The sequence below is a fragment of the Neomonachus schauinslandi genome, chromosome 5 (genome assembly GCF_002201575.2).
Source record: "Neomonachus schauinslandi chromosome 5, ASM220157v2, whole genome shotgun sequence".
Taxonomy (NCBI): domain Eukaryota; kingdom Metazoa; phylum Chordata; class Mammalia; order Carnivora; family Phocidae; genus Neomonachus; species Neomonachus schauinslandi.
Window position 1 is genome coordinate 170,374,625 of NC_058407.1, and position 26,848 is coordinate 170,401,472.

A 26,848-nucleotide genomic window follows, 5' to 3' on the forward strand; every position below is an offset into this window, starting at 1 on the left:
GTATCAGGGTTTTAAGTATTACTGAATGAAATTCCAAATTAATGGAGTCACTGTTCACTGACTCCACAGAGTAAGAACCTTATCTCCTACTTAAGACTGCTGGATGACGTGTACCTGTTGTGAGGAATTCACACGAACAGACTAAATCGGCTATCTGAAGGAACTCTTAGCAGCAGCAAACCAGGAGGGTCCTGCAAAGGAATCACCATCACTACCTCCATTAAGAAGTGTTTCTGGGAGTGAGACCTAACTCTTTAAAATTTCCCCAAATGGACCATCTAAACGTGTGTCTGTGACTTTAAAGGCAGCCTTGTGGTTCTGGGTCAGATTTTTACGCCCACATCGGGAACTGCCCCCCAGGGAAGAAGAGCCTTAGCCCAGCCGGTGAGAGATCCCAAAGCACTCCCTAACTCCACGCAAAAGGCAAATACTCACTGCACACTTTTTGAGGCATCGGCAACGGACACGGTGCTGTCGTGGCTGACCCAGGCCAGGCGGCTCCCACTGGCCGAGAAGCTGACCCCGTGCACCCAGCCACCAGCGCCACTGCCACCAAACTCTGACATCAGCTGACCAAACGGCATCTTGCTGCCCCAGGGCGTACTGGCCGGCTTTTCATCCACTTCCTTAATGTAGGCAGAAAACACTCTGCAGTTTAAGGGGCAGGAAAGAAGGAAAAAGTAAATGAAAATATATGTATACAGAGACAGGCCATGGGTAGCTGCTGTAGGGTGTCTCAGAATGCAAAGGGACTGAGCCTTGAAAAGCGAAACATGACAGAGTCACAGCCACAAGTCTCTTAAGGCTTGGTTCTACCGGCTGCCTACAGGCCCGTATGAGTCTGGCAAAACGCCCTCAATCCAAGGGTATACACGGAGACCTACGATGTGTCTGGCCCTGCTCTAGGGGTGCACTTCTAGAAGCAATGAGCACAAAAGCCCTTCCCTCCCAGAGGGGGAGGATCATGCTGCCCCGCCCCTCCCCCCTTGCACATGGCTGACCTTGCTAAGTGAGCACGGCATTCTTTCCTGTCTACTTCACTATCATTTTCAACACAGTATTCCAGGAAGCCCACACAGCCAAATGGTAGGAGAGGAAACTATGTGCCATGCTGCAATAAACCAATGGCATTAACTCATTTAAAGAAAGGGACATCCAAAGAGGAAGCCAAGGGAGGCCAGTGAGGGAGTGGGCAGGCTCTCCCTCAGGCCATCATGCTATCAGGGCTCCCTGTCCAGTCTTTGTGACAGGTTATTGTCTGGGGTGAAGGAGGGTCTCCTTTATAGTCGGCTGTCAGCAGTCTCTCCCTCTTGAATTCCAGGAAGCTGTGTGTGAGGAGGTTTGGATGCTGAGTCAGGAAAAGGGAGGGAGAAAGAGCAGCTGGGAATCCACCCCCTTCCAATGCTATTTCTACTTTGTAGAGCTTCTCTTCAAGAACCTCTGGACCTAAAGACTCCCTAACATGATCTGAGATACTTGCTCTGAAATGACAAGGACAGCAGCAGCTCTGGAAGAGGCAGAGCACCTCTGGAGAGGTGAAGGGCACAGTGAGTTATCTCTGAGTTAGAGGACATGACCTTGGAATTGCTGGACTTTACTTTTTTTTTATTTGAATACAGCTGACACACAGTATTACATTAGTTTCATAGTGATTCAACTTCTCTATACCTTACGCCACGCTCACTGCAAGTGTAGCTACCATCTGTCACCGTACGACACTCATGCAGTGTCCCTATGTTCCCTGTCATCGTCGAGACTCACTCCGTAACTGGAAGCCTTACCTCCCACTCCCCTTCACCCATTTTGCCCATCCCCTCACCCTCCTTCTTTCTGGCACATCAGTTTGTCCTCCATATTTATGAGTCTGAGAATTGCTGGGCCTTAAGTCAGCAACTGCTCTAGTCATCAGAGGCTGCGCCAGAACCGGTGGTCTCTCAGTCGCCAACTGGAGACTGTGAACTGAACAGACTCTTACCCAAAGGACCACAATTCAAAGCTAAGTTTGCTTCTGGAAATTAGTATTATCAAAAAAATTGGCAACCTATTTTCATAACCAGATTCTTTTAGACATAACCTGAGAATTCAGGTGGTATGGATCATTCAGTTCCATCCTTCAAGGGAGCTAGAATGACTCTGGGTAACACATCAGACAACAAAACTCCTGAATTCTCCTAGAGAATTACATTGGTTCTTAAGTAGAAGAACCAGTCTTTTTCCAGAGTGCCTTGACGCTGGTGTATCCCCATTCCACAAATTCCCACACACATCTTAAAAAAACAAAAACAAAAACCAAACCACTGGATATTCTTGGATATAAATTACTAGCCAGGTTTTCTGGAAATTCTCCAAATAGCCTACTAAAGAAAGATGCATACCATCTCCCAACCCACCATATTGTCAATGTGAAGTAACATTTATTTGCTTTTCTTTGGGCTAAGGGAAAAAAAGCCTTCTTGGTAAAGAGTAACTGTAAAAAGCAATTACACTGTATGATCCTTAAAGCTCTTAGCAAAGTGGCTGTGTTTCTTCTGGCCTCACGCTAACAACAAATAAAAAGCTTGAACTGAAAAGGAAGAACACAGTAATAGCTCAGCAGAGCACTGTTTAGCTATGTTTTGTTCATCTTAGCTTCAGCCTGGAATTTGCCAAGTCCCTGCCTGGGTTACAAAATGAGAAATAATACCGCAGTCTGAGGGCCACTATACCTCTGCTCCAAACATGATGTTCTGCCCAAGGAAAACGTCCCCGGCCCCACCCACGCAGCTCCCTCCTCCTGCACCTCCCAAGTCTACTTCTTACCCCCTCCGTGACTTCTGTGCTTGCTTTCCTAGATCACAAGCTCCTTCTACCTCTGAGTCCCTCATGGTACCTAGCATTGTACCTTGCAAAGACAAGGTTAACCTGAGAAATACTTGAAAGATGAACAAGGAACAGATCAATTCTGTCTACCAGTTCTTATTTGTTCCCACCTGCATTTGAAATCACATGATCCTGCTGCCAGCAAAACATTGTTGGGATGCCAATCCAAGCTGAGGACCGTGGAGCGAATTGGCTTTTTAATGTGCTTGCTTACCCACCTACAAAAGGAGAAAATCTGTTTCAGTTTATCCACACATTGAGCAACAGTTCCCAAAGGGCCTAACAAAGGTGTGTCAGGTGATACCCATGTGGCGACCCGCTCCTCTGCCACAGAGAGGAACGGAGAGAGGAAGAAGAGCCATAATAGTCCTTTCTGTTCTTTTAGGGTCTGACGTTCTTACCACTGAATCTTCCTGGCAACCAGGGATCCCTGTGAGTAACTGTATTTATAGATTAACTCTGGATACTGGTCATGGAGTTTCAGATTACATGTGACTTTAACCTTTAAAATAAAAGGTGGGGTTGGAATTACTTAAATTTTTATGACAAATACTCAGTAATCTATTATTTCATTTTGGGTTAAGTTTGGCTTGTAAAATAGCTCAATTTCCTTTCTATGTCTCTGTGAAGCTGCAAATTATTATTATTATTATTTTTTTCAGAGAAATCACAACCAAGAAAATAGCAACCTCTTGTTGGAGGTTCTAATTCTCCTCCACTCAAAAAGTTTATTTATGTCTGAGATCAGTCTTTATTCTGGCTTCACTAATTCAATTTCTGCCTCTAAACTGCTGCTTAAAAACCAATCATGTTCTGTTTAAGAGCCGAGAGACTTAATATCGAGCCGAACGCCCATCCTTGAATGCCAAATTACTTTTCCACAAAATCTTTCTCTGAGGAACCTATCTAAAAAATTTCCTTCTGAAAAACAGACAAGTGTTCTGACTTGCTTGTAATGCAGTTATAGGCTTTTAGAGATTGTTGTATTCACATCACTCCAGTGAAATGTTGTTCTATAGCTGAGAAACTCCCCTGAACACACAGCTTGTTCAAATGACAACCCTGTACTATAGAACAGCCCAATTTACCTATATTTGAGACTATTTTTCAATGAATAAAAATGTGAACAATCTCTGAGGTTGAACGTTACCTAGGAAGGAAAGTTTTTATCTATTCATTACAGTGAGTCTCCTAAAATGATTTCTGGCAGGCAACGTTTTGTTAGGCTTATTTTTACACATACTTAAAAGAAAAATGCAGGTCTTAAATTCGTAATTTAATCTTGTTGCAAATTCAGACTTTCTTTCCAAAGAATCAGAATTTGTGAGATTTCACTAAATTTCACAAAACATAATATAATCTGTTCCTTCCACTGTTTCAGCAGAAAGCAACCAGTAACAGTGACACAAAGAGTAATGTGTACTGTGCTATTTTTAGGACAAATACAAACACTGCCAGATTCTTACTGAATGACAATTCCATGTTGAAGGCTATTTACCACCCTTTGTGAATGTGTGCCACCTAGAGCAGAGTCGTTTTCTTATCAAAGTAGGCGAGAAGGGTTATTTACAATAAGTTACTTAGCCATAAAATCAGTCTCTGTATTTTTAGTGGCTCAGCTGTAAGTGATTTATGCAGAAGGTACAACAGGCTGACGATAGTGCCAAGATCCCAGTCAGGTTTTACTCCCAGCAGTTTAAGTGAAAAAAATATTATACCAAGACAGATTTGGTTAGCCAATAAATTTTAAAGGAGTACATTGTTATCTGCAGGAATCTTATTTTAAGTAGACAGAGTTGTGAGGAAAAAAATTACTTCTCAGGTCATGCATGGGAATCTCTCAAGTTTATGAGTTACCTGTAAGAGTAAGAAAACAATTTGGACAGCACAGAATGAGAAGAATAGTAGCATCTTATAGAACCTACCAGTTAGGAAATCAGAACATGGGGCCACAGGTCTGCATCAACATGAGAAAGATGTGATATTTGACTCAACGTGCATATAAGAAGGAAAACTGCTCAGAGGGAACAGAGATCTTCAGAGGAAAAAAAAAAATCTCCAGATGAGGAAACACTGAAGTTATAGTTAAGCCTTCACCCAGTGCTTCAGGAAGTCACCAGGAACAGTGGTCCAAATGTATAATTCCACAGAGAGAAATAAGAAATACTCAGATATTGCTCACCAGTCATTTTCAGACTCAAAGTAACAAACAGAAATGAGTCGTGCTCCACTTCCCACAGCAAATTTGTTCTCTAGCGGGGACCACTTGACGAAAGTCGCTGCACGATTAATTCTCAGGATCACCAGGGTTGGCTTCCAGACACCATCTTTCTGACTCCAGACATAGGCATTGCGGTCTGCCCCACAGGTGACGATGCGGTCACTCTTGGGAGCCCAGTCGATACCTGCAAGTGAGACGTGGTGTCATCTGCTTTGCCTGGCCAATGACAAGAGCGTCAGCCAGGTGGGCACTGCCATGGCAGGGCTAGAAGTGGGCTTGGTATCTTCCTCCCCACCCCCAACCTTCCCCTCATCTATGGTCCTGATCATCACCTCACACGCAAAGGCAAGGTTTCTCTGCAAAGTTCTGTAACTCGGGATCCTCCACGAGGCCAGGCAGAACAGAGCTGTTTTGACTGTGGAGGTTACAAAATTAAACAGGGGCATTCTACCACCCATTCACAGGTTTCTAAAGTGATCTGGTGTAAAGACCTTTTTCTTTTCTCGTTATTAGATTTTGGGGGGGTTTAAAACTACCTTTATTCATTCATTAACAGACCTCACTCCATGATATCAACTGAAAATCTGCTACGTCACATCTAAATAAAACATCAGGGTAAATTAAAATAATCTTTAGTAGTGGGCGCCTGGGTGGCTCAGTTGGTTGGGCGACTGCCTTCAGCTCAGGTCATGATCCCAGGGTCCTGGGACCGAGCCCCGCATCGGGCTCTCTGCTCAGCAGGAAGCCTGCTTCTCCCTCTCCCACTCCCCCTGCTTGTGTTCCCTCTCTCTCTGTCAATTAAATTAAAAAAAAATCTTTAGTAAACGGAGGCAAAATACAAATTGTGACTCATTATATATTCTTCTGAGGGTCACTGTCATTTAAACTAACCTAAATACCTTTTCTATAAGCTACAGGTTCTAGAAAGGGACCCTGAGTATCTTTGCATCTAAACCAGGAAGAAATCTAAGTATGTATGGATTATTTTTCATATTTGGCCAGACTTTTACTTATTTGATGGCTCCGTGAAGGATCAATACAAATATAATTCCACATTGAACATATAGAAATGTTACTAATAAATTCTTTTTTTTTTTAAGGAGGCTCCACGCCCAACATGGAGCCCAACATGGGGCTTGAACTCAAACCCTGAGGTCAAGACCTGAGCTGAGCAAGAGTCAGACACTTAACTGACTAAGCCACACAGGTGTCCCAACTAATAAATTCTTATGATAGGTATCTTCCTAAAAATTAATCATTATCATTCTTAACATAGGGAAAAAAGTAAAATGAATATAAATCAAAGTTTCCATTGGTCGTAACTCACAATGACTTTAGTTGTATGAAGAGTTCATTCATTCTTTCACCTACAGGAATAGTCTGCTCAATTATTTGCACCACTGAGGGGGAAAAAGATATGGGGGAGTGCATTCTAAGTGATGTGTATTTTGACTGCAAAGTCCATTCATTATAGGATAGTTTTGCAGCCCTCTTTATTAGATTTTAGGTTTTATTTATTTATTATTTTAAAAAGATTTTATTTATTTATTCGACAGAGACAGAGAGAGCACAACACAAGCAGGCAGAGCGGCAGGCAGAAGGAGAGGGAGAAGCAGGCTCCCCGCCGAGCAGGGAGACCGACTTGGGGCTCGATCCCAGGACCCTGGGATCATGACCAGAGCCAAAGGCAGATGCTTAACCGACTGAGCCACCCAGGTGCCCCAGATTTTAAGTTTTATTTTTAACTACAAAAGTAAAACCCGCAAGAAACAAACACCACAAAGGAAGGAGACAAAGCCCTGCCCCCATTCTTATGTCCATACACATTTCTCCCCCAAAATGATATTAATACTATGGCAAACATTTTCTTCTCCTTTTTATAAATTAGTACTGGTTATGCATTATTTCAGAACATTGATCTTATCATAATAATTTCCCAAAACATCCCATTGTTGAATGCTTTGTTAGTCTCCAATCATTTATTAAAATAGGTAACATTGGAATAAACATTCAGGAACATACCTTTTTGTTCTGGTTAAAATGATCTATGATAAATTCCCCAAAGTGTGATGCAAAATATTGTTATTTTTATGAATGTCTTGTTTTCTTAACTTGATTACAAGCTTCTTGAAAATAAGAAGTCTTTGAAACTATTGTGGTGGGCAGACCCTAGGGAAGTCCCCTCCCTATAGGTGTGGGCAGGACCTGTGACTTGCTTCTAATCAATGGAATGGTGGAAAGGTGATTAGATGTACATGATTAGTGGACAAGATTACATTACATGAATCTTACAGCTGCTAGGAAATTCTACTCCCAACAACCTGAAGGAGTTTGGAAGTGGATTCTTCCCTGGTCAAGCCTCTGATGAGAACTCGTCCCTGGCTGACACCTTGATTACAACTTTCAAGACCCTAGGCAGGGGTTCCAGATAAGCCATGCCCGAACTCTTGACCCACAAAAACTGTGAGATAATAAATGTGCTTTGGTTAAGCTGCTAAGTTTGCAGTATTTGTTACACAGCAATAGAAGACAAATGTGTCCCCTAACATCCAGAATATTGCCTTATAATGAGAAAGCTCAGTGATTTTGTGATGATTTTGACAATCTAAAATTTCACCCCTTATTCCATATGATCACCACTCTGATTAAACACATAATGTTGTAAGAATTCCTGAGGTGCTTAAGCATGAGGCACTTTTAAAAATCAACAGATCCATACTCTCCAAAAAAAACACAAGGGACCGTATTCTGCTTTGTTTTATGCTTCTAGTCTAGCTACATCTTTCATTTGAGTATGGAAGCTGTAAAAAGAGTCACAGCTTCAAAGTATTTTAGATGACATTAGCTTTTAACTTTTTATTTACTTTTTTTATTCTCTTATTTTAAAAATTTAAGTTTATTCAAAAAAATATTTTAAATACTATTTTAATTCCATCAGAAGGCTTTAAAGGCAAAGGAAGAGACTCAAGCATCTACCCTGTTTTTTCCATACTAACTATACATCCAGGTAGCCAAACAGTAGATGAAGGGAAGTGTCTCTTATAAATGTAACCAACTAACAGAAAGGAAATGACAGATTTAGAATACCACCACGCTGCGGCCACTATTAAATGAATGGATATGGCCACTGATCATTGACAGTTGCTAGCATCATAGAACAATGACTAGACACCATGTGCATCCTTGACGAAAGAACTTCCTAACTCCCTACCTTCAACTAGCAATTTACAAGAAATATGAGGACAGAAAAATATGTAAAATACCACGGGCTTGCAATCAGTAAAATCCAAGTTCTAGAAAACACTACAGGACAAACAACCTGATTTCTCAGTTTTCTTCACAAATAAATTACAAAGTTAAAGAGAAGAAAGAGAACCTATAGACAAAAGACTTAAGAGATATATCAACTAATCACAACCATGTGTGCACCTTATTAAGGTCCCCACTAAAATTACTGTATCAGTTATTATTGAAAAGAAGAGTCCTTCTCTTTTAGAGACACAAACTGAAATATGAAATGATACAGTGTCTGGCATGTACTTCCAAACTATACAAGGAGGAAATGAGTTGAAAACAAGGTTGGCTGTGAGGTGGTAACTGCTGAATCTGGGTGATGATGGGTATACAGGGGCTCACTATGTTATTCTTCCTTTTTTATGTTATCTGTTTAAAACTGTCCATAGTAAATTTTTCTTTTAAAGAGAGTGATCACTTTTAACACAAAAAAAGAAACTCACAGAAACAAACACCAGGACTCTGATTTCTCTTTGATATTAACCATACTCTTTTTCTCTGTAGTAATGACTGGTCTTTTCTTCTAGAAAACTTCAGAAGATTTCTTTCTTTTTTTTTCTGTAGTTACTATCTTTATGAGAAAATATGTATGATCCTTGGTCTCTTGCCACAGAGTTATATTTAGATTTTTCCAACAAAAGTTTTTTCAGATCTAAAAAAAATGTCATTTGAACCTTTGGATGAAAACAGGCCCAAGTTCAAAGGATTCCAAAAGAGAAGCAGATGAGAAGAAGAACATAACTATTTCACTTTTTTGGCTATTTCTTTGGTCTTTCACCTTAGCCCTTTCTCACTTAGAAGTATTTCCTAATGCTAAAATTCCAATTTAAAGTATGAATGTTCTTATTTTTAGGCCACAAGGCCACTGGCAAAGGAATGTAAAGAAAATGGGCCAAACCTAATAGAAATAAGGTCATGGGAAAGCAATAGCAACAAAAATAGAAATTATAAATTATGTCTTTCGTGCTAGCTCAGTAATATGGTCAGTTGGCTCTGATGCTCACTAGCATCACATACAAATCATTGGCAAAAACAAGAAGGGATGGTCATGAGTTTTTGCTGGGGAATACAATGGAAAGGGGGCAGAAGGTCAAAACATGCTGTTTTTCTCTGGTTGGGGGGAAGGATATCTTTAAGCTAATCAGTATGTTGGAGGACAAGAAGCAATTTCAGGGTCACAGTTAAAAAAAAAATTCATTATCAGTCACTTTGCTGCCCACTTAAGAGCAAATGTCATTGTGAAGAGAGGGACAATCCAAGACTGCAGTGAAAAATTTGTAATTGAAAAGTTATGGAGAGGGGCGCCTGGGTGGCTCAGTCCTTAAGCGTCTGCCTTCGGCTCAGGTCATGATCCCAGAGTCCTGGGATCGAGCCCCACATCGGGCTCCCTGCTCCCTGCAGGGAAGCCTGCTTCTCCCTCTCCCACTCCCCTTGCTTGTGTTCCCTCTCTCGCTGTGTCTCTCTCTGTCAAATAAATAAAATCTTAAAAAAAAATAAAAAGAAAAGTTATGGAGAATAAGTTCTGACATGCTTGACCAAACTGTTCAAAGCAAGAGGCTGAATCAACTCTGCCAGAAAATGGATAAAGAAAAAATTATAGTAGTAAGGATCAAGGAACAAGAATTCTTTCTGAACACAGCAGTAAGTGAGTATGTTCTTTTAAAAATAGCCAGATACCTAACCTCACAAAAAAGCAATTCATTCTCTTGAAATCTGGTATCAGGATTTGATTCACTGAATTCTGAAAACCATTAGAGAAATTCTCCATTTTTATCTTACTCCTCCTCCTCCCTTATTTGATACCTGCTTAATGAAACTCAGCACTACTCTGCTTGCCGCCTTTATCCATCTATTCATCGAGAGTTTTTGTCAAAGATGAAAGCTAATGTACACTCAGGAAACTGCCTCAGAGCCAATGCTTTAAGATCCTGTCTTCCATGACTCAACAAGAAAAGGATAAAAACTCAATGGAAAAATGATCAGGAGTAATGAACAATAAAGTCTGAGAAAGAAATCCAGCATGGCTAATAAACATCAGAAAATATGCCCAACCTTTTTATTAATCAGGAAAATGCAATTTCTAGAGACACAACCTTTCACTCATCAGACCCTCTGATCGTATCAAGTACGTGTGGGATGGGGGAAGATAAGCACTCCCATACCAGGGGGCCAGGATGAAGGCAGTATGACCATGCCTAGCAAAGCTGAGCATGTGCACACCCCAGCAGTACAAGTTTGCCATAAACAAACATTCACGCATGTACAAAGAGACCTGCACGGGGATGATCGATTTAGCACTTCACCATCAGGAAAAACTGCAAACAACCTAAACATCCTTCAGTGGAGAGAAGAGTAAATAAACAAGGTATGAATTGTTAAACAGTGGTTAAAAGGAATAAACCTGATCAACAGAGAACTCAGGAACAACGTGAAATACAAAAGCAAACTGGAGATGCACAACATGACGCCATTTATGTAGCGCTTGAACATACCAGCCCCGAGTACTGACGACTGCTTACGAATACATATACGTGTACGCGCAAGTATTAGTAGTAGTATTGTTATTATTTTTATTTATTTGACAGAGACACAACACAGCGAAGAGAGGGAACACAAGCAGGGGGAGTGGGAAAGGGAGTAGCAGGCTCCCGGCGGAGCAGGGAGCCCGATGCAGGGCTCGACCCCAGAACCCCGGCATCATGACCCGAGCCGAAGGCAGACGATTAATGACTGAGCCACCCAGGCGCCCCACGTACAAGTATTAAAAATGAACTGGGACAATGTCATACCAAATTACAGACTGCTTCTGGGGATGGGAATAGGACTGGCGGTGGGAGGGGACTGTACTGTTACCTTGAATAATACTCCTTATTATTAAAGCTCTGTTTTTGGGGCGCCTGGGTGGCTGTCGTTAAGCGTCTGCCTTTAGCTCGGGTCATGATCCCAGGATCCTGGGATCGAGCCCCACATCGGGCTCCCTGCCCATCGGGAAGCCTGCTTCTCCCTCTCCCTCCCCCGCTGCTTGTGTTCCCTCTCTCGCTGTCTCTCTCTATCTCTGTCAAATAAATAAAAATTTAAAAATCTTAAAAAAATAAAAAATAAAAAAAATAAAGCTCTGTTTTCTCAGTACCCTGGCACGGTTGTTAATTCTAGGTGGTGGCAATGTGGGTGTTTGTTACGTTACTCTTTGTCCTTTTCAGTATTTTGGAATGTCTTCCTCGCCCCACAAACAACATACAGAAAGCGTTTGGAAGACACTGTGTCCCCTCACTTGGGAACACAGTCTGGCTTATGTTTTCCCACAGCTGACACACTAGATGTCTAGTTTTCACATTCTCATCTTGTCACCTCATCTAAGCTCTTCACTCCTCAGAGTAGGATCAGTGTTTTCCATACACTAGTGGAGTGCTGTGAACCAGCTGGGCTAAAAGAAGCACTTAAAAACTGAGATCACGGGACGCCTGGGTGGCTCAGTCAGTTAAGCGGCTGCCTTCGGCCCAGGTCATGATCCCAGGGTCCTGGGATCGAGTCCCACATCGGGCTCCTTGCTCAGCAGGGAACCTGCTTCTCCCTCTCTCTCCCTCTGCTTGTGCTCTGTCAAATAAATAAAATCTTTAAAAAAAAAAACAAAAAAAACCTGAGATCACTATGATGATTATTTTCTCAAGTTTTCTAGAGAAAACTCAGTAAATCCTGCATGACTTTAAATATTAAGGCAGACTTACTTTATCAGGCTCTTTATTTAATGGAAGAGTGCTCAATTTGCAAGTATCATCTTCCTTTACCTGTAATGTGTCCGTTGTGCTCCTTGAGTTCATGAGCTTTCACCCACTGGCTCCCGTTCTTCTTATAGATGTGGACTTCGTGATTATTGGGGCTAAGAGCAATCTCTGGAGGAAAAAAGTCAACAGTTAACACCTAAACTTGAAATTGTCACCAAAAAAGAGATATGTTACAGTTGTTTTTTTTTTTTCTTCTTCAAAGATTTTATTTATTTGTCAGAGAGAGAGGTGGCGCACAGAAACGGGGAGTGGCAGGCAGAGGGAGAAGCAGGCTCCCTGCTGAGCAAGGAGCCGGATGCAGGACTCAATCCCAGGACCAGGGGATCATGACCTGAGCCGAAGGCAGAGGTTTAACCAACTGAGCCACCCAGATGTCCTTGTTTTGTTTTGTTTTTAGATTTTATTTATTTGAGTAATCTCTACACCCAACATCGAACTCACAACCCCAAAGTCAAGAGTCGCATGCCCCACCAAAATGAGCCAGCAAGGCATGCCAAGAGTCGGCATTTTAAAAATAGTTTCAAGGAAGGAGTAAGAAATCTGTTTTAAAAAAATGGTTCCCAAGATTTACCCCTGAAAAATTCCTCTTATTATTTTTACCTCTACTTGGATCCCATATTTTAAAATGTTTTGTAGAAAAACTGAATTTAAAAATTAATTTTAGGGTGCCTGGGTAGCTAAGTTGGTTAAGGGTCTGCCTTCGGCTCGGGTCATGATCCCAGAGTCCTGGGATCGAGTCCCACATCAGGCTCTGCTCAGTGAGGAGTCTGCCTCTCCCTCTACCTCTGCCCCCTGCTCATGATATCTCTCTCTCAAATAAATAAATAAAACCTTAAGAAAAATAAATAAAAATTCATTTTACTAGAGACATATAAAACTATTAAGTAAAGATTCTAATCAGTAAGAATTAAACAATGTTGGGCGCCTGGGTGGCTCAGTTGGTTAAGCAACTGCCTTCGGCTCAGGTCATGATCCTGGAGTCCCAGGATCAAGTCCCACATCGGGCTCCCTGCTCAGCGGGGAGTCTGCTTCTCCCTCTGACCCTCCCCCCTCTCATGCTGTATCTCATTCTCTCTCTCAAATAAATAAATAAAATCTTTAAAAAAACAAAAAACAAAAAACTGTGGAACTCCCACTATTTAAAAAAAAAAAAAAAAGAATTAAACAATGTTATCATACTTTGCTGATAAAATTTTAGCCCATAGTAAAAATATTTGACATTTTAGTTCACCTATCCAACATTATCAGCAACAAATATTTACTTTCTGTTACAATTTCTGAAACACTGAAAATAGCTCAAACATTCTCATTACTGCTATCACGCACCCAGGTTGGAATCGATCTACCAATAAAAACAAACACCAAAAAAAAAACAAAAACAAAAAACAAACAAAAAAACCCCAAACTTGATTCTGCTCATTAAATACATCAAAGCTTTCCTTTACAATAAAGCCAATATGAATCACAAAATAAAATTCTGTTTTCAAGAGAAATCTCTCAGACCAATTTGAAATATTAAGAATATACATATATATGATAAATTTTTTTGAATTTATATTGATTTTTCACTCTTTCTAGTTCATCCATTAAAAAACCCCCAAAACACTGATTTCTTTCTTTTTTTTTTAAAGATTTTATTTATTTGAGAGAGAGACTGTGAGAGAGAGAGAGAGAGAGGGAGCGTGCGCACGAGCGGGGGGGAGGGGCAGAAGGAGGGAGAAGCAAGACTCCCTGCTAAGGCGGGAGCCCGATGTGGGACTCCATCCCAGGACCCTGGGATCATGACCTGAGCCGAAGGCAGCCGCTTAACCATCTGAGCCACTCAGATACCCAAAACACTGATTTCTTATAATTAAAATTAGGATCTATGATTCAGACTTTAGATCATTTACTAGTCCTACCCCTTTCTATTATATTACTTTTCCTTTCCCTCCTTAGGAAAGTTACACTTGTTTTACAGATGAAACTGTGGAACCAGATAAATATCTAGCTCTAAAATCCTAAGACTTTAAGTACTTTCTCAAAACCAGTTATATATATTTCTCTAAATTTCTAAGATGCTTCAAAAGCCAAATCTGAATCTAAAGCTGAAAAATGCTACAAATTTCAAATTATAGTAACAAAACTATGTCTTAATATTTATCAAGTTTTTCAAGTAGTTTAAATGAGAACAATGATAACTTTCTACTAAAAATAATTGGAAATACTCCACAAAAACCCATTTTTACATGGGAAAGTAGAGACAGAAGACATAGGAAACTCAGCTATGAAACTGTGAGATGAGCACAAAATAGAAGCTCTAGATTCACCATCCTGTCATGTTACATATTAGATTGAAAGATCGAAACCTCAGCTGGCTTCTTTGCAGAAATTAATAAGCTGACTCTTAAATTCATACAGAAATGCAAGGGACCTAGAAGAGCCAGAAGAATCTTGAGAAAGAAGTACAAGTTGGAGCTCACACTTCTCAATTTCAGAACTTACTACAAAGCTACAGTAAGCAAGACAGTGTGGTCCTAGCATTAGGACAGACATAAAGATCAATGAACAGAACTGAGAGTCCAATATCCTTCACATTTACAGTCAGCTGGTTATTGACAAGGGTACCAAAACAGTTCATTAAGGAGAGAATAGTCTTCAACAAATGGTGTTGGGACAACTGGAGAGCCACATGCAAAAGGATGAAGTTGGGCTCTCTACCTCACACCTTATACAAAAAATTAATTCGAAATGGATGCAAGATGTAAATATAAGAGCTAAAACTGTAAGACTCTTAGAAGAAAACACAGGTATACATCTTTGTGACCTTGAATTAAATGGTTTCTTAGATACAACAGCAAATGCATAGCAGCAAAAGAAAAAAACAAACTGGACTTTTTCAAAAGCACAAAATGCTTCAGAGGACATCATCAAGAAAGTGAAAAGACACCCCACAGAATGGGAGATTTTATAAATTATGTATTGTGTAAGGGACTTATATCCAGAATATAGAAAGAACTCTTATCACTCAACAATAAAGACAACCTAATTTTAAAAATAGGCAAAGGAGGGCGCCTGGGTGGCTCAGTTGGTTAAGCGACTGCCTTCGGCTCAGGTCATGATCCTGGAGTCCCTGGATCGAGTCCCGCATCGGGCTCCCTGCTCGGCGGGGAGTCTGCTTCTCCCTCTGACCCTCCACCCTCTCATGCTCTCTATCATTCTCTCTCAATAAATAAAAATCTTAAAAAAAAAAATAAATAAAAATAGGCAAAGGATCTGAATAGACACTTTTCCAAAGAAGGTATACAAATAGCCAATAAACATGTGAAAAGATGCTCAACATCATTAGTCATTGACAGGGAAATGCAAATCAAAACTACAACAAGATACTACTTTATACCTACGAGAATACAGTGGGTACAGGGCTATAATAAAAAAAGACAGATAATAATAAGTGTTGACAAGGACACAGAGAAACTGGAACCTTCATACACTACTAGTGAGAAAGTAAAATGGCATAGCCATTTTGGAAAAGTCTGGCAGCTCCCCAAAACGTTCAACATAGTTACCATATGACCCAGAAATTCAACTGCTAGGTATAAACTCAGGGAACTGAAAACATATGTCCACATAAAAACTGGTATGTGAATGTTCACAGCAGCGTTATTCGTAATAGCCAAAAAGTGGCAACAACCCAAATGGCCACCAACTGATGAATAAACTGATGAAAATATGGTATGTCTAGGGGGAGCCTGGGTGGCTCAGCAGGTTGGGCATCTGGCTCTTGATTTCAGCTCACGTCATGATCTCGGGGTTGTGAGGAAGGAAGAGGGAGAAGCAGGCTCCCCACTGAGCAGGGAGCCCGACACGGGGCTCGATCCCAGGACCCTAGGATCGTGACCCGAGCCAAAGGCAGATGCTTAACTGACTGAGCCACCCAGGCACCTCAATAAAGCTTTATTTTAAAGAAGACAGTGAATATAATTTAATTTTTAAAAATAACTCATGGGCACACTACTACACTTCTGTCTGTTCTTAGGGGTTTTTTTGGCCTCCCTCTTACATACTCTGTCACTTTGCTTGTTGTACTGTGCCTACTTCTAAGAGTCTTTTCCATCCCTTTCTAGTTGGTTGGAGCTAGAAAACTAGAAACTCAAGCTTGGTTGGAGCCAGAAAACTAGAAACTCAAGCTTATTAAAATAATATAGTAAATAGTAGCTAATACTGCTCTTAGCACATCAGGAGTAAACTGTATGTCTCTGTAATAGCTTATTTCTAGGTCTTAGTATTCTGACTAGATATTGGATGACTGTGACATCACTACACAACCATTCCCGACGCTGGGCTCTTAAGGCAATGGAAGATGCCTCTGATATAAACCATTCTCCAACTGGTACTGTAGAAAAAGATATGGACACAGAGCCAGAAGGCTTAGGTGCAAGCAATGGCTCTAACATTAACCCCTGGAAAGTCCTTCCACTGGCAACTCTAGGCCTTGGTTTCTCTTATCTATAAACCAAACAACTGACCTAGTTTCCTTTCGAATCCATGGCCATGCCCTTTTCACATGTGACACAAGTATGTGACCCCTAAAAAAGTGCTTACATATAAAAATATCAAAGGCACCAAAATAAAGGAGTAAAATTAATAGCATACTTACGGGTACGATCCCTGTTCCAGGCATGACAGGTGATTGGCTCTAGTAAAAACTGATGCAGGGACATTATTCTTAGTGTTTTCAAAGGCTAGAAAGCTGTAATAAGCAACAGAAAAAAGCATTTAAAATGGCAGGCAACACATATTTAAGTTGTCTGGAGATACCACAGTGTTTGGGGATGAATAAAACAGTATTGTCCCATTAAAAAATCAATCTCAATGTCAAAACTTAATCATTTAAATACAACAAGCATTGTAACCACCAAGGTATACTTTATTCTGTCCAGGGTCATCAAGGGACTCTAAAACCATGGGTTAAAGATTGTCGGGGAACACGATATTCACACAGTCTCAAATTATCATCCCACAGATTATTTACTAATTTCAAAGAGAGAAAAATGAGCCTTAACAACAAAAAAAATCTGGCAGTCACCATCTTAACCAAGGGATCAAACTTATTATTGAAAAGACTGGAACAATCTAATCTGATGGGCTTCCTGATGGGAGGAAACACAAAGTACACATCATCACTTAAAAATAGTGACCACTTGGGGCGCCTAGGTGGCTCAGTCGTTAAGCGTCTGCCTTCAGCTCAGGTCATGATCGAGTCCCACATCGGGCTCCCTGCTCAGTGGGAAGCCTGCTTCTCCCTCTCCCACTCCCCCTGCTTGTGTTCCCTCTCTTGCTGTGTCTCTGTCAAACAAATACATAAAATTAAAAAAAAAATAGTGACCACTTATCATCCAGACCAGAAAATGTTTAAGAAAGCAAAAAGGGGCATTATTAATTATGTTATGACAACAGGTCACAGGACTATCCTGGAGAAACCTGGTAATATGGCCAACCCACCTATCAAGTATTTCTGCCAAACATATTTGCTCTAAATCCAATCAAGACCCAGACCTACTTTCCAGTTTAGAGGAAATAAAGGGAGGTGGAATTAGTCAAATAACACAAAGGGGGAATAAACAGTTCAAACCAGAATATATGCTATCCTATAAAACAACTGGCCTGTACTATTCATAAGAGGCAATGGGTGTGAAGTGGACTGTTCTAATTCAACAAATGAAACTTGATTGTAATCTATATTTTTAAAACAGGCATAGAAGACATATTTTGTACAATAAACAACACATGAATTTATACTACATATTACATAACAATATGAAGTTATTTTCAATGTCTTAACTATAACTGTTTGCCATTAGATAGGAGCACGTTCTAACCCTTAGGATATAAAGATGATGAAGCGTTTAGGGATGAAGTGTCATGATGTCTTCTGTAATTTACTTTCAATAGTTCAGGACAAGTAGATATATAAAGAGCAAATTTGGCAAAATGTTAACAACTGGTAAATCTACAAAAAGAGTATACTATACAGGTGTTTGTTACATTGCTCTTTAAACTTTCTACTGAAAATGAAAAGCAGGAATCTGTGACACATCATTACACTCAAAGTCAAATAAAATTCTCTATTTCATAGATACCCAAATCTGGATCCACCAAAGAGGCAACCATTACCTGAAATAAGAGAAATTTTTTTCAAAAGCAGCCAGATCCTCCTCCCCTTTATCATTTCTAAGAGGCACTCCCACAACACTCTGAAGTTTCAATACACTTCAGTACAAGTCTTTAACCTAGGGTGGAGACTGAAATGTAAGACAGGAATTCTGATGTAAATAGAAAATGAATGGAAAGGACAGCAGAAGGTTATGAAGTGAACAATCGAAGTTCAGCAGACAAAGCAGAAATCAAATCTCAGTGGAAAGCAGAAGAAATGTCTCTGCTAACTGTTGTAAAGGAATCCAAAGGTCAAAAAAAGATTAAGCACACCCTTAAATAAAACATAGGATATCTTGAACTGGCAGAGAAATGTCAGTGTTTCATATTCACTATTCTAAAGTGAAGATATTTATTTAGGTCACTGGGTTTTTATTCTTACATATTCTAGAAAGCAAACTGCAACTTACATGTAAAGAAAAAGCCTCTAACTGGAAATTAAAAAAAAAAAAATGTTTACATGAATTCAAATGAGGCTGCTTAATGTGTTTTTTAAAACAAACGTCCAGATGCTCACTGCATGATTCTTTCTTATATCTGATATCAGATGCTTACCCATCACAACAGGTTTTACTCATAAGTTACTCAAAATAACACACTGTGTCACAAATATCTCCTTAATTAAAAGCAATTTAGTTCGAAAGCTGTATTTTATAAGCTCATTTGTTAATTAAAACAAAACTGGCCTACAAATAATTCAATGTGACTACATGCAATAAAAGCACATATTTCGTGTATAGTTAAAAAAGAACAGTTGCAAAGACTTTCTCATTCTTTAACTCAGTTTTTAAAAAAGACTTAATTTATTTTTAAGTAATCTCTACACCCACAGTGGGGCTTGAACCTACAATGCCTGCCGAGATCAAGAATTGCATGCTCCACTGACTGGGCCAGCCATGCATCCCTCAACTCAGTTTTTTAAGCAAAGTTGCAAAGCTTTCAAAAGAGGTAAACATTTACATAATGGCATAATTACTCCTAAAATTGCATTTCTAAATTTGTTATATCATTCAAGTTCCATATTTGGACATACACTCAGACCTGTACTTCATTTATAATCATGTGGCTATTATAAGTTTGTAGAGTAAGACAACACTCATGTTTGTCAAATTTATAAGGCACCCAGTAAACACAGTCTGTATTCATCAAACTCAGTGAGTGCAGGAGAGCAATAGCTGGAATCTGTACCAAGAAAAAGACACCTCCTGACACAGCATGATAATTCTAATTCTAAACTGTGATTAGTATTTAAGTGAAACCTGAAAACTTTTGTCTTAATGAGAGTAGATAGGAGAAAAAGGGACAGACAAAAAAGGCGGTGATACAAAATTTGACAAGCTTCTATTGATAAGCTTTTACTATACAGAGCTGAAAGGAAAAATGACTTATAATGATTTATAGTATGATTCCAAGCACTCCCGCTACAACCCAACTCCTTTTTTTACCTACCGCTTTGAATACAGTCAGTCTGATGTTTGGTTGCCATGGTCTCCGGAGCCAAGGGGACCTGGGTTTGAACCTTGGCTTGGTATGAGACCCAGGGCAGGTCACTTAACAATATAAAATCTCATTTTTTAAAAATATGTAAAATGGACATGTCACTGACATCCCAAGGCTGTAGGTATGAGGATTAAATGAGGTAACATGTGAAAACATGTAGTACAAAGTCTAGCCCAAAAGAGATGCTGAATTAGTTCCCTTTCTTCCTTTGACCCAAGGCTTTTGAACCATCTCTAAAAGCACACACTGGTTATTATCCTCTGAACTTGGAAACGTCTACATATATTTTGAATTCTTGGCCCTGAAGCCTGAAAGTATTTGTAAAGATTTCAGCTCCCTGTTTAGGGTCGGTTTCCAACACTGTGATTCATCCAGTTTCTAATTGCTCTCATTACCCAACCCAGCAATCCCAGGTACTCCAACAAGGTCACCACACCCTCCACAAGGTTCGGAGACAAGGTTTCAATGCCAGGCACCAGCCTTACCAGCAGATCATTTTCAACTTCTTTATGCAGAATTTGTTTCAGCATAGGATTAGTTAACTAGATCAAAATACCGCCACTCTTCCTCCAAGCAAGTGTTTTATTTTTCCAAGACAATCCCCTCCTCTAATTGTGGTAAGTAGATGAATTAACCTTGGAAGGTTTCCGAATACTCTCTGGTAGGAAGCAGCCAGTTACACCCACTCCCTAACAGGGCAAAAACACCCTCCAGACTGATATCCTCTCCTTTTTTCCTTAGATACCTGAAAAACCCAGGACACACCTGAAACAAAAAGGTGAGATAAAATTGATTTAAAGAAGAAAACACAGAACGTGGATAACTTCGGTAATTTAGGAAATGAATGGAAGTAGATAAAAAGTAGGTCAGCATTTCCTTCAAGTTCCAGAGCTGCATATGAGAACAGATGGCTTTCTAATCAAAGATTCTAAGCTACAATTTATTAAGTGTCTACCATGTTCCCAGAAGTGTAGTTAAGCACAGGGATAGGGCCAGAAACATAAATACATCTGACACTTTCCTGGTCCTCAAGTCTGGGCGGAGGTGGGGGGGGTAGGAAAGGAACGGAAGACGATATGCACAGAATGCCCAAACAGTAGGAATTACGAGTATTTATTAAGCACCTACTCTGGGCCAGGTACTAGTCTAGGCAATTAATGCAAATAAACTAACTTGATCCAAATAAATAAGTAAATAATAATAATAATAATAATAATAATAAATAATAACAATAATAATAATAAAAGCCCTAAGAACATTCCTACTGCGGACGAGGAAACAGGGACTCAGAGAAGCAATCTTCCCAACTAAGTGGTGGTGCCGGGACTGGAATATGGGCAGTCCTACTGGAGGGGCTGGAACGTCAAAGGGGCTACATAAAAGGCTCCACGGAGCGAGCAGGGCCGGGTGTGTGCAATACTGACTTAAGAGAAGGCGGCACTCGAGCGGAGGAAGCTTCAAGAACTCGGGGGAGGGTCTTTCTGCAGTTCGGGAGGGCCCCCCCCAAGAGCTGAAAGATTGAGGGCTGCCCTACACAGGAGCGGGACATTCCAGGGTCGCCCACCGCGCGCAGTACCTATTCTAGATGCTAAAGAAAGGAACGTTCCGTCGTGACGCTCGACTAGGAGGAAGGTCATCTCATTACTACGATTTTACAGATTGTGATAAATGCCCATCATAGAGGAGCGAACAGGGCTACGGAAGCGCAGGTAAAGGAGCGCTAATCCTGGCACTGAAGGAGGCTCGGAGCTGGAAAATCTCGAGAGAAGCGATCTGTGTGTGGGAACCCCAGAGGCTCGGCGGACCCCACGGAGAATGGGGATCCCCGCCCCTCCGGAGGCCGGGCCAGCAGACCCGGCCCGCCCCTCAGCCCCTGGGCCCCGCGGCCTAAGCCCCCACCTCACCGCCCCCGCGGGTTCAACTCTGGTGCGAGGCCGGGCCAGTGCAGGCCGACAGGGCCAGGAGCTCGCCCTGCTGTCCCTTACCTGGGATCGGGGCAGTGCGGACCGGCTCGGAGCGGAGAATTCGCGGACTCTGGTCAGTCGACGCGAACAGGCTCCGGCGGACGCGGGCGGAGGACCGAGGCCCAGAGGGAGCGGCTGACAGATCCCGGAAATGGCCTCGGCGCCTGCGCGGGGCGGCCGCGCGGTGGTCTGCGCACGCGCTTAGCTTGGGAGCGCGGCCGGGGTCCGGCGCAGTTGCGGCGGGGGAGGGGCCGGCGTGTGTGGGGCCCCTTGCGAGCGGCGTCGTACGCCGCCTCGAAGGTGGTGGCGAGGGGCGTGGAGGGTTCATTTTTTTCTTCATAAAGTTTTCTCAGACTCGCGGACCGACGTGTGGAGCGTTAACGCTTTCACAAGTGCTTTTGTCAGGAAATGAATTAGCGAGGGCTGGTGAAGCCTTTTAGAGCGAGCCAGGGACCCGACGAACGACTACGTTTTTCTCCCTTCAGAGAGAAGTTTCCCTCTTAAGAGCCAGTTTCTCTGTGGAAAGCCTCTGAGGCCCTCCCCGAGGAAGCTTCTCGACCTTTCTTCGGTCGGAGTCACTTGTTCCCTGCTCCCAAAATGGCGCCACATTCATCACCCCCCCAAACACGTGGAGACAGTGCTTGCTCTGCAGATGCGGCTTCTTCGAAATGCCCTGAACCCCACTTCCAGCTAGACTTGGTGCCCTTGAACCCATAGAAATCCTGGAGCAGCGCTCCTTTCGTCGGGGCTACTGGAGGTCACCAACAGAGTGCTTGGGGGGGCTTATGAGTTTGACCCCAAACATCCTGATTTCAGAGCCACACCGTTTTGTAGGGTTAGTTAATCCAGCTGTCCAAGGAGCACTAATGCACTGGAAGGAATTGGTTTTATTTTGCCCCATGGCTACAAAGTCTTTGGTCCTAGGGAGATGGAGGACAGATTGAGAGAGCAGAACGATCATTTTAAATTAATTACCTCCCTCCCAACATCTTGGCCTAGGAAGGACAGCACACATGGAAGCAAGGATTCCTCATGTGTCCGCAAGTTACATGAACTAATCCAGAAGTATGTAGAGTTGGTATCCAGAGTCAAAATACCAACTGTTTTATTTAGATCCCACCTCTTTACAAAAGATGGTTCCTTCTTTGAAGGAGTTTATAATCCGGATAGATGAGAATAACACACAAATCAATAGACCTTGGTGAAGGTGTTGATAGAAGTTGGTGCCAGGGCTGGACTCCTGATACCTGGTCCAGAGCATTTCCCATTATCACGTCATGCCCTGGTTATACGAGCCGTTGGAGTTCCAAGGAGGGTGAGTTATTTTTAGTGTTTGTTTTTTTACATGCATAATCACACTGATCTAGTATGCCAAATGAGGATTCTCTTTTAAAAAATTAGTACCAGGAAAGGTGGTGCTTAGAAATGGGAGGAAGTGAAGGGTTGGATAATATCATGGAATGATTTTGTTTGCTTTATTGATTCAACTGGAATAAGAACAGGATTGAATTGGAAATTGGTCAAACTTCAAGTCATCAAGTATTTATTTATTTATTTATTTTTAAAGATTTTATTTATTTATTTGAGAGAGAGAATGAGACAGAGAGCATGAGAGGGGGGAGGGTCAGAGGGAGAAGCAGACTCCCTGCTGAGCAGGGAGCCCGATGCGGGACTTGATCCGGGGACTCCAGGATCATGACCTGAGCCGAAGGCAGCCGCTTAACCGACTGAGCCACCCAGGCGCCCCAAGTCATCAAGTATTTAATGAGTACTCACCAAGTGCCAAGATTTGTGCTAAGAATTTCAATAGATGTATGGAAGAGTTGGGTAAGATCTTTCTGTCCTCAAGGAGCCCAGAAGCTAGGATAAGATCAGTTCACACATAATTTTAAATACAAGGAAATACACAATGTCTTAAACCTGGAAGATCCTACTTAATATTTGTTGACTGAAAGTACGAATGAATGAAATAAACAGTCTGAGATTTCAAAAAACACAAAGGTTACTACCAGTTGTGAGTGGGAGGAAGGGCTTATATCAGGAAAGTACCCAATCATAGGTCAGGAAGATTACATGTTTGCAAAGGCCTAAGGATTTCCATCTGCTCAGGAGGGCCTTGATTTAGTATCCTGAACGTGGTTTGAAGGGTAAGAAGATTGGTTCTCCCTTGAACCCCAGCTGAGCAACAGTGAACACTACTGCCATTTGGCCTCCATTTTGTTGTTTTTTCTTTTTTTCTTTTTTATTTTTTTTTTTTAAAGATTTTATTTATTTATTTGAGACAGAGAGAATGAGAGCACATGAGAGGGGGGAGGGTCAGAGGGAGAAGCAGGCTCTCTGCCGAGCAGGGAGCCTGATGTGGGACTCGATCCCAGGACTCCAGGATCATGACCTGAGCCGAAGGCAGTCGCTTAACCAACTGAGCCACCCAGGCGCCCTCTTTTTTTCTTTTTTTAAAGATTTTATTTATTTATTTGACAGAGAAAGACACAGCGAGAGAGGGAACACAAACGGGGAGTGGGAGAGGGAGAAGCAGACTCCCCGCCGAGCAGGGAGCCCGATGTGGGACTCGATCCCGGGACTCCAGGATCATGACCTGAGCCGAAAGCAGTTGCTTAACCAACTGAGCCACCCAGGCGCCCCTGTTGTTTTTTCTTTTTAAAAACATTTTTAAAGTAATCTCTACACCCGATGTGGGGTTCAAACGGACGACCCCTGAGATCGAGAGTCACATGCTCTACCAGTTGAGCCAGCCAGATTCCCCTCTGCTTCTATTTTGTATTTTCCATGGGTTAATGCCTACCACCTACTCACCACAAAGACTGTTGGAAATATTTATTGAATCAATGCCTATAAAAGCTATAAGCAAAGGACAAAAACATAAATGCATACTCTGTTAATGCTTAATTATGCTTATTGCCCACTCCTTTAGATATTGTCCTATATGGTTCCAAGGAGGGAAAGTTTCCTATGGATAGGATCTTGTACAATTCAGTACAGAGGACTAAAAACTGCGTGCAAATTTTTGCACTCTAGGCTGCTTACCCAGTTCGTTTCCATAGCACAGGGATGGGACCACTTAGTTTGGGGGGTGTCTAGAGGCATAAGGTAGTCTCAGATGGTATATAAATACCCTACTATCACAGATACCATTCTTATAAGACAAACACATGAGCAAACTTATGAATACCATGTATTGTTTTCCTAATTTGGTAAGTAAAATCTGTAGTTCACTAACTTGTAAATCTGGAGGCCACGGCCACTTAACACATTTTGCTTCTGACGCCTTTTCCATGTTAGGCAAACTTAGGTTATTTTAATAGAAAGATAGTGTGATGGAGTACTTAAGAGAGTTCATTGACATTGGAAATAAATAGAACTGGGTTCAAATTTTGGCTCTGCAGCTTACTATCTGTATGACTTTGGAGAAGTCAATCAATTTCTCTTATGTTCATCTGTCAAATGAGGATAATAGTTTCCATCCACCTCTTAGGGTTGGTCTTAGGATTAAAATAGAGAATGTCTATAAAATGCTTGTCGGTTCTTGGCTTATTAAAAGTATTCAATAAATTGTGGCAGTTATTATTTGAACATAATGTACCAAGTTGATTGTCACAGTTTATTGTTTCCTAATTGTTTTCTTCCAGTCTGTGGCTTCTCTTCATTTATTATCTTAATATCTTTCAAAGAGCAGAAGTTCTTAATTTTGAGGAAGTCCATTTATCTGGTGTCATGTCTAAGAAATCTTTGACTAATCCAAGGTTATATAGATTTTTTTCCTGTTTTTTCCCTAGATTTTATATATTGATTGATAAACTCGCATTGTTGGGAAAAGTCCTACTTAGTCTTTTTTTTTTTTTTTTTGGTGGGCAGCAAATCAAAGTTTATTGAGTGATAGTAAAGTGATAGTACAAAGCTCCCGAAGAGGGAGGGGACCTGAGAGGGTTGACCAGTCCTACTTAGTCTTGACATTATTTTTATACGTTATTGTATTCCTTTGCTAAAATTTTTCTTAAGAATTGAGCAATTTAGGGGTACCTGGCTGGCTCAGTTGAAGGAGCATGCAACTCTTGATCTTGGGGTGGTGAGTTCGAGCCCACGTTCGGTGTAGAGATTACTTAAATAAATAAAACTTAAAAAAAGAATTTAACAATTTAAGGGGTGCCTGGCTGGATTAGTCGGTAGAGCATGTGACTCTTATCTTGGGGTAGTGAGTTTGAGCCCCACATTGGGGGTGGAGATTACATTAAAAAAAGTCTTTAGAGGCTGTAAGCAACTTGCTCAAAGACATATTATCAAAAGTAATAACAAAAAAAAAAGTCAAAGCAAATACTTAAAAGGAAAAAGGAATCTTGGCTAATGAAGGATATTGTTTTGAAGTTTACTTTTCTTGTAATTCTTTTGTTTTTTTGGTTTTGGTGTTTGAGTAATTCTGGCTTCATAATGAGTTCAGAAGTATTCTTTCTCTTAAGTTTTCTGGAAGAGTTTGTGTAGAATTGGCATTTCTTAATTTTTAAACATGGGAGTTTTAAGTTATATTTTTGTTATTGATTTCTGCCTTAATTGCATAATTTCTAGCTTAATTACTAATTTGTTTTTGCTTGCTTGTTTTGATTACTAAGAAAGGTGTGTTAATATCTCCCAAGTGTTGTGGAGTTGTCTATTTCCACTCTCTGTTATTTTTTTCTTTGTATATTTTGAGGCTATATTCTAGGTGCTTCTATGTTATGGAATTGTTACGTCTTGTGAGTTGGAGGTTGTATCATTATGAAATATTCCTTTTTTGGGCGCCTGGGTGGCTCAGTCCTTAAGCGTCTGCCTTCGGCTCAGGTCATGATCCCAGGGTCCTGGGATCGAGCCCCGCATCGGGCTCCCTGCTCCGTGGGAAGCCTGCTTCTCCCTCTCCCCCTCCCCCTGCTTGTGTTCCCTCTCTCGCTGTGTCTCTCTCTGTCAAATAAATAAGTAAAATCTTTAAAAAAAAAAAAAAGAAATATTCCTTTTTTAAAAAAATATTTGAGAGAGAGAGTGCAGGC

At 41.1% G+C, this 26,848-nt stretch overlaps 1 protein-coding gene across 4 annotated transcripts in view; it reads right to left on the reverse strand.

Moving 5' to 3' along the window:
* The window catches only part of ARPC1A (actin related protein 2/3 complex subunit 1A), a 29,029-nt gene extending 7,052 nt beyond the window's left edge, over window positions 1-21,977 (reverse strand). For 2 of the 4 annotated variants that reach the window (XM_044915725.1, XM_044915726.1), the window contains exons 1-5: window positions 16,796-16,895; window positions 12,160-12,264; window positions 5,042-5,264; window positions 2,970-3,077; window positions 436-648 (exon numbers count right to left, since the gene is read on the reverse strand). In XM_044915725.1, the coding sequence (XP_044771660.1) occupies window positions 436-648; window positions 2,970-3,077; window positions 5,042-5,264; window positions 12,160-12,264; window positions 16,796-16,859 (713 nt within the window). In that variant the 5' untranslated portion in view covers window positions 16,860-16,895. Of the gene's footprint in view, window positions 1-435; window positions 649-2,969; window positions 3,078-5,041; window positions 5,265-12,159; window positions 12,265-16,795; window positions 16,896-21,836 lie in introns of those variants that run through there. The other 2 variants (XM_021680225.2, XM_044915727.1) reach the window with 2 other exon arrangements.
* Between the last annotated feature and the right edge of the window lie 4,871 nt (window positions 21,978-26,848).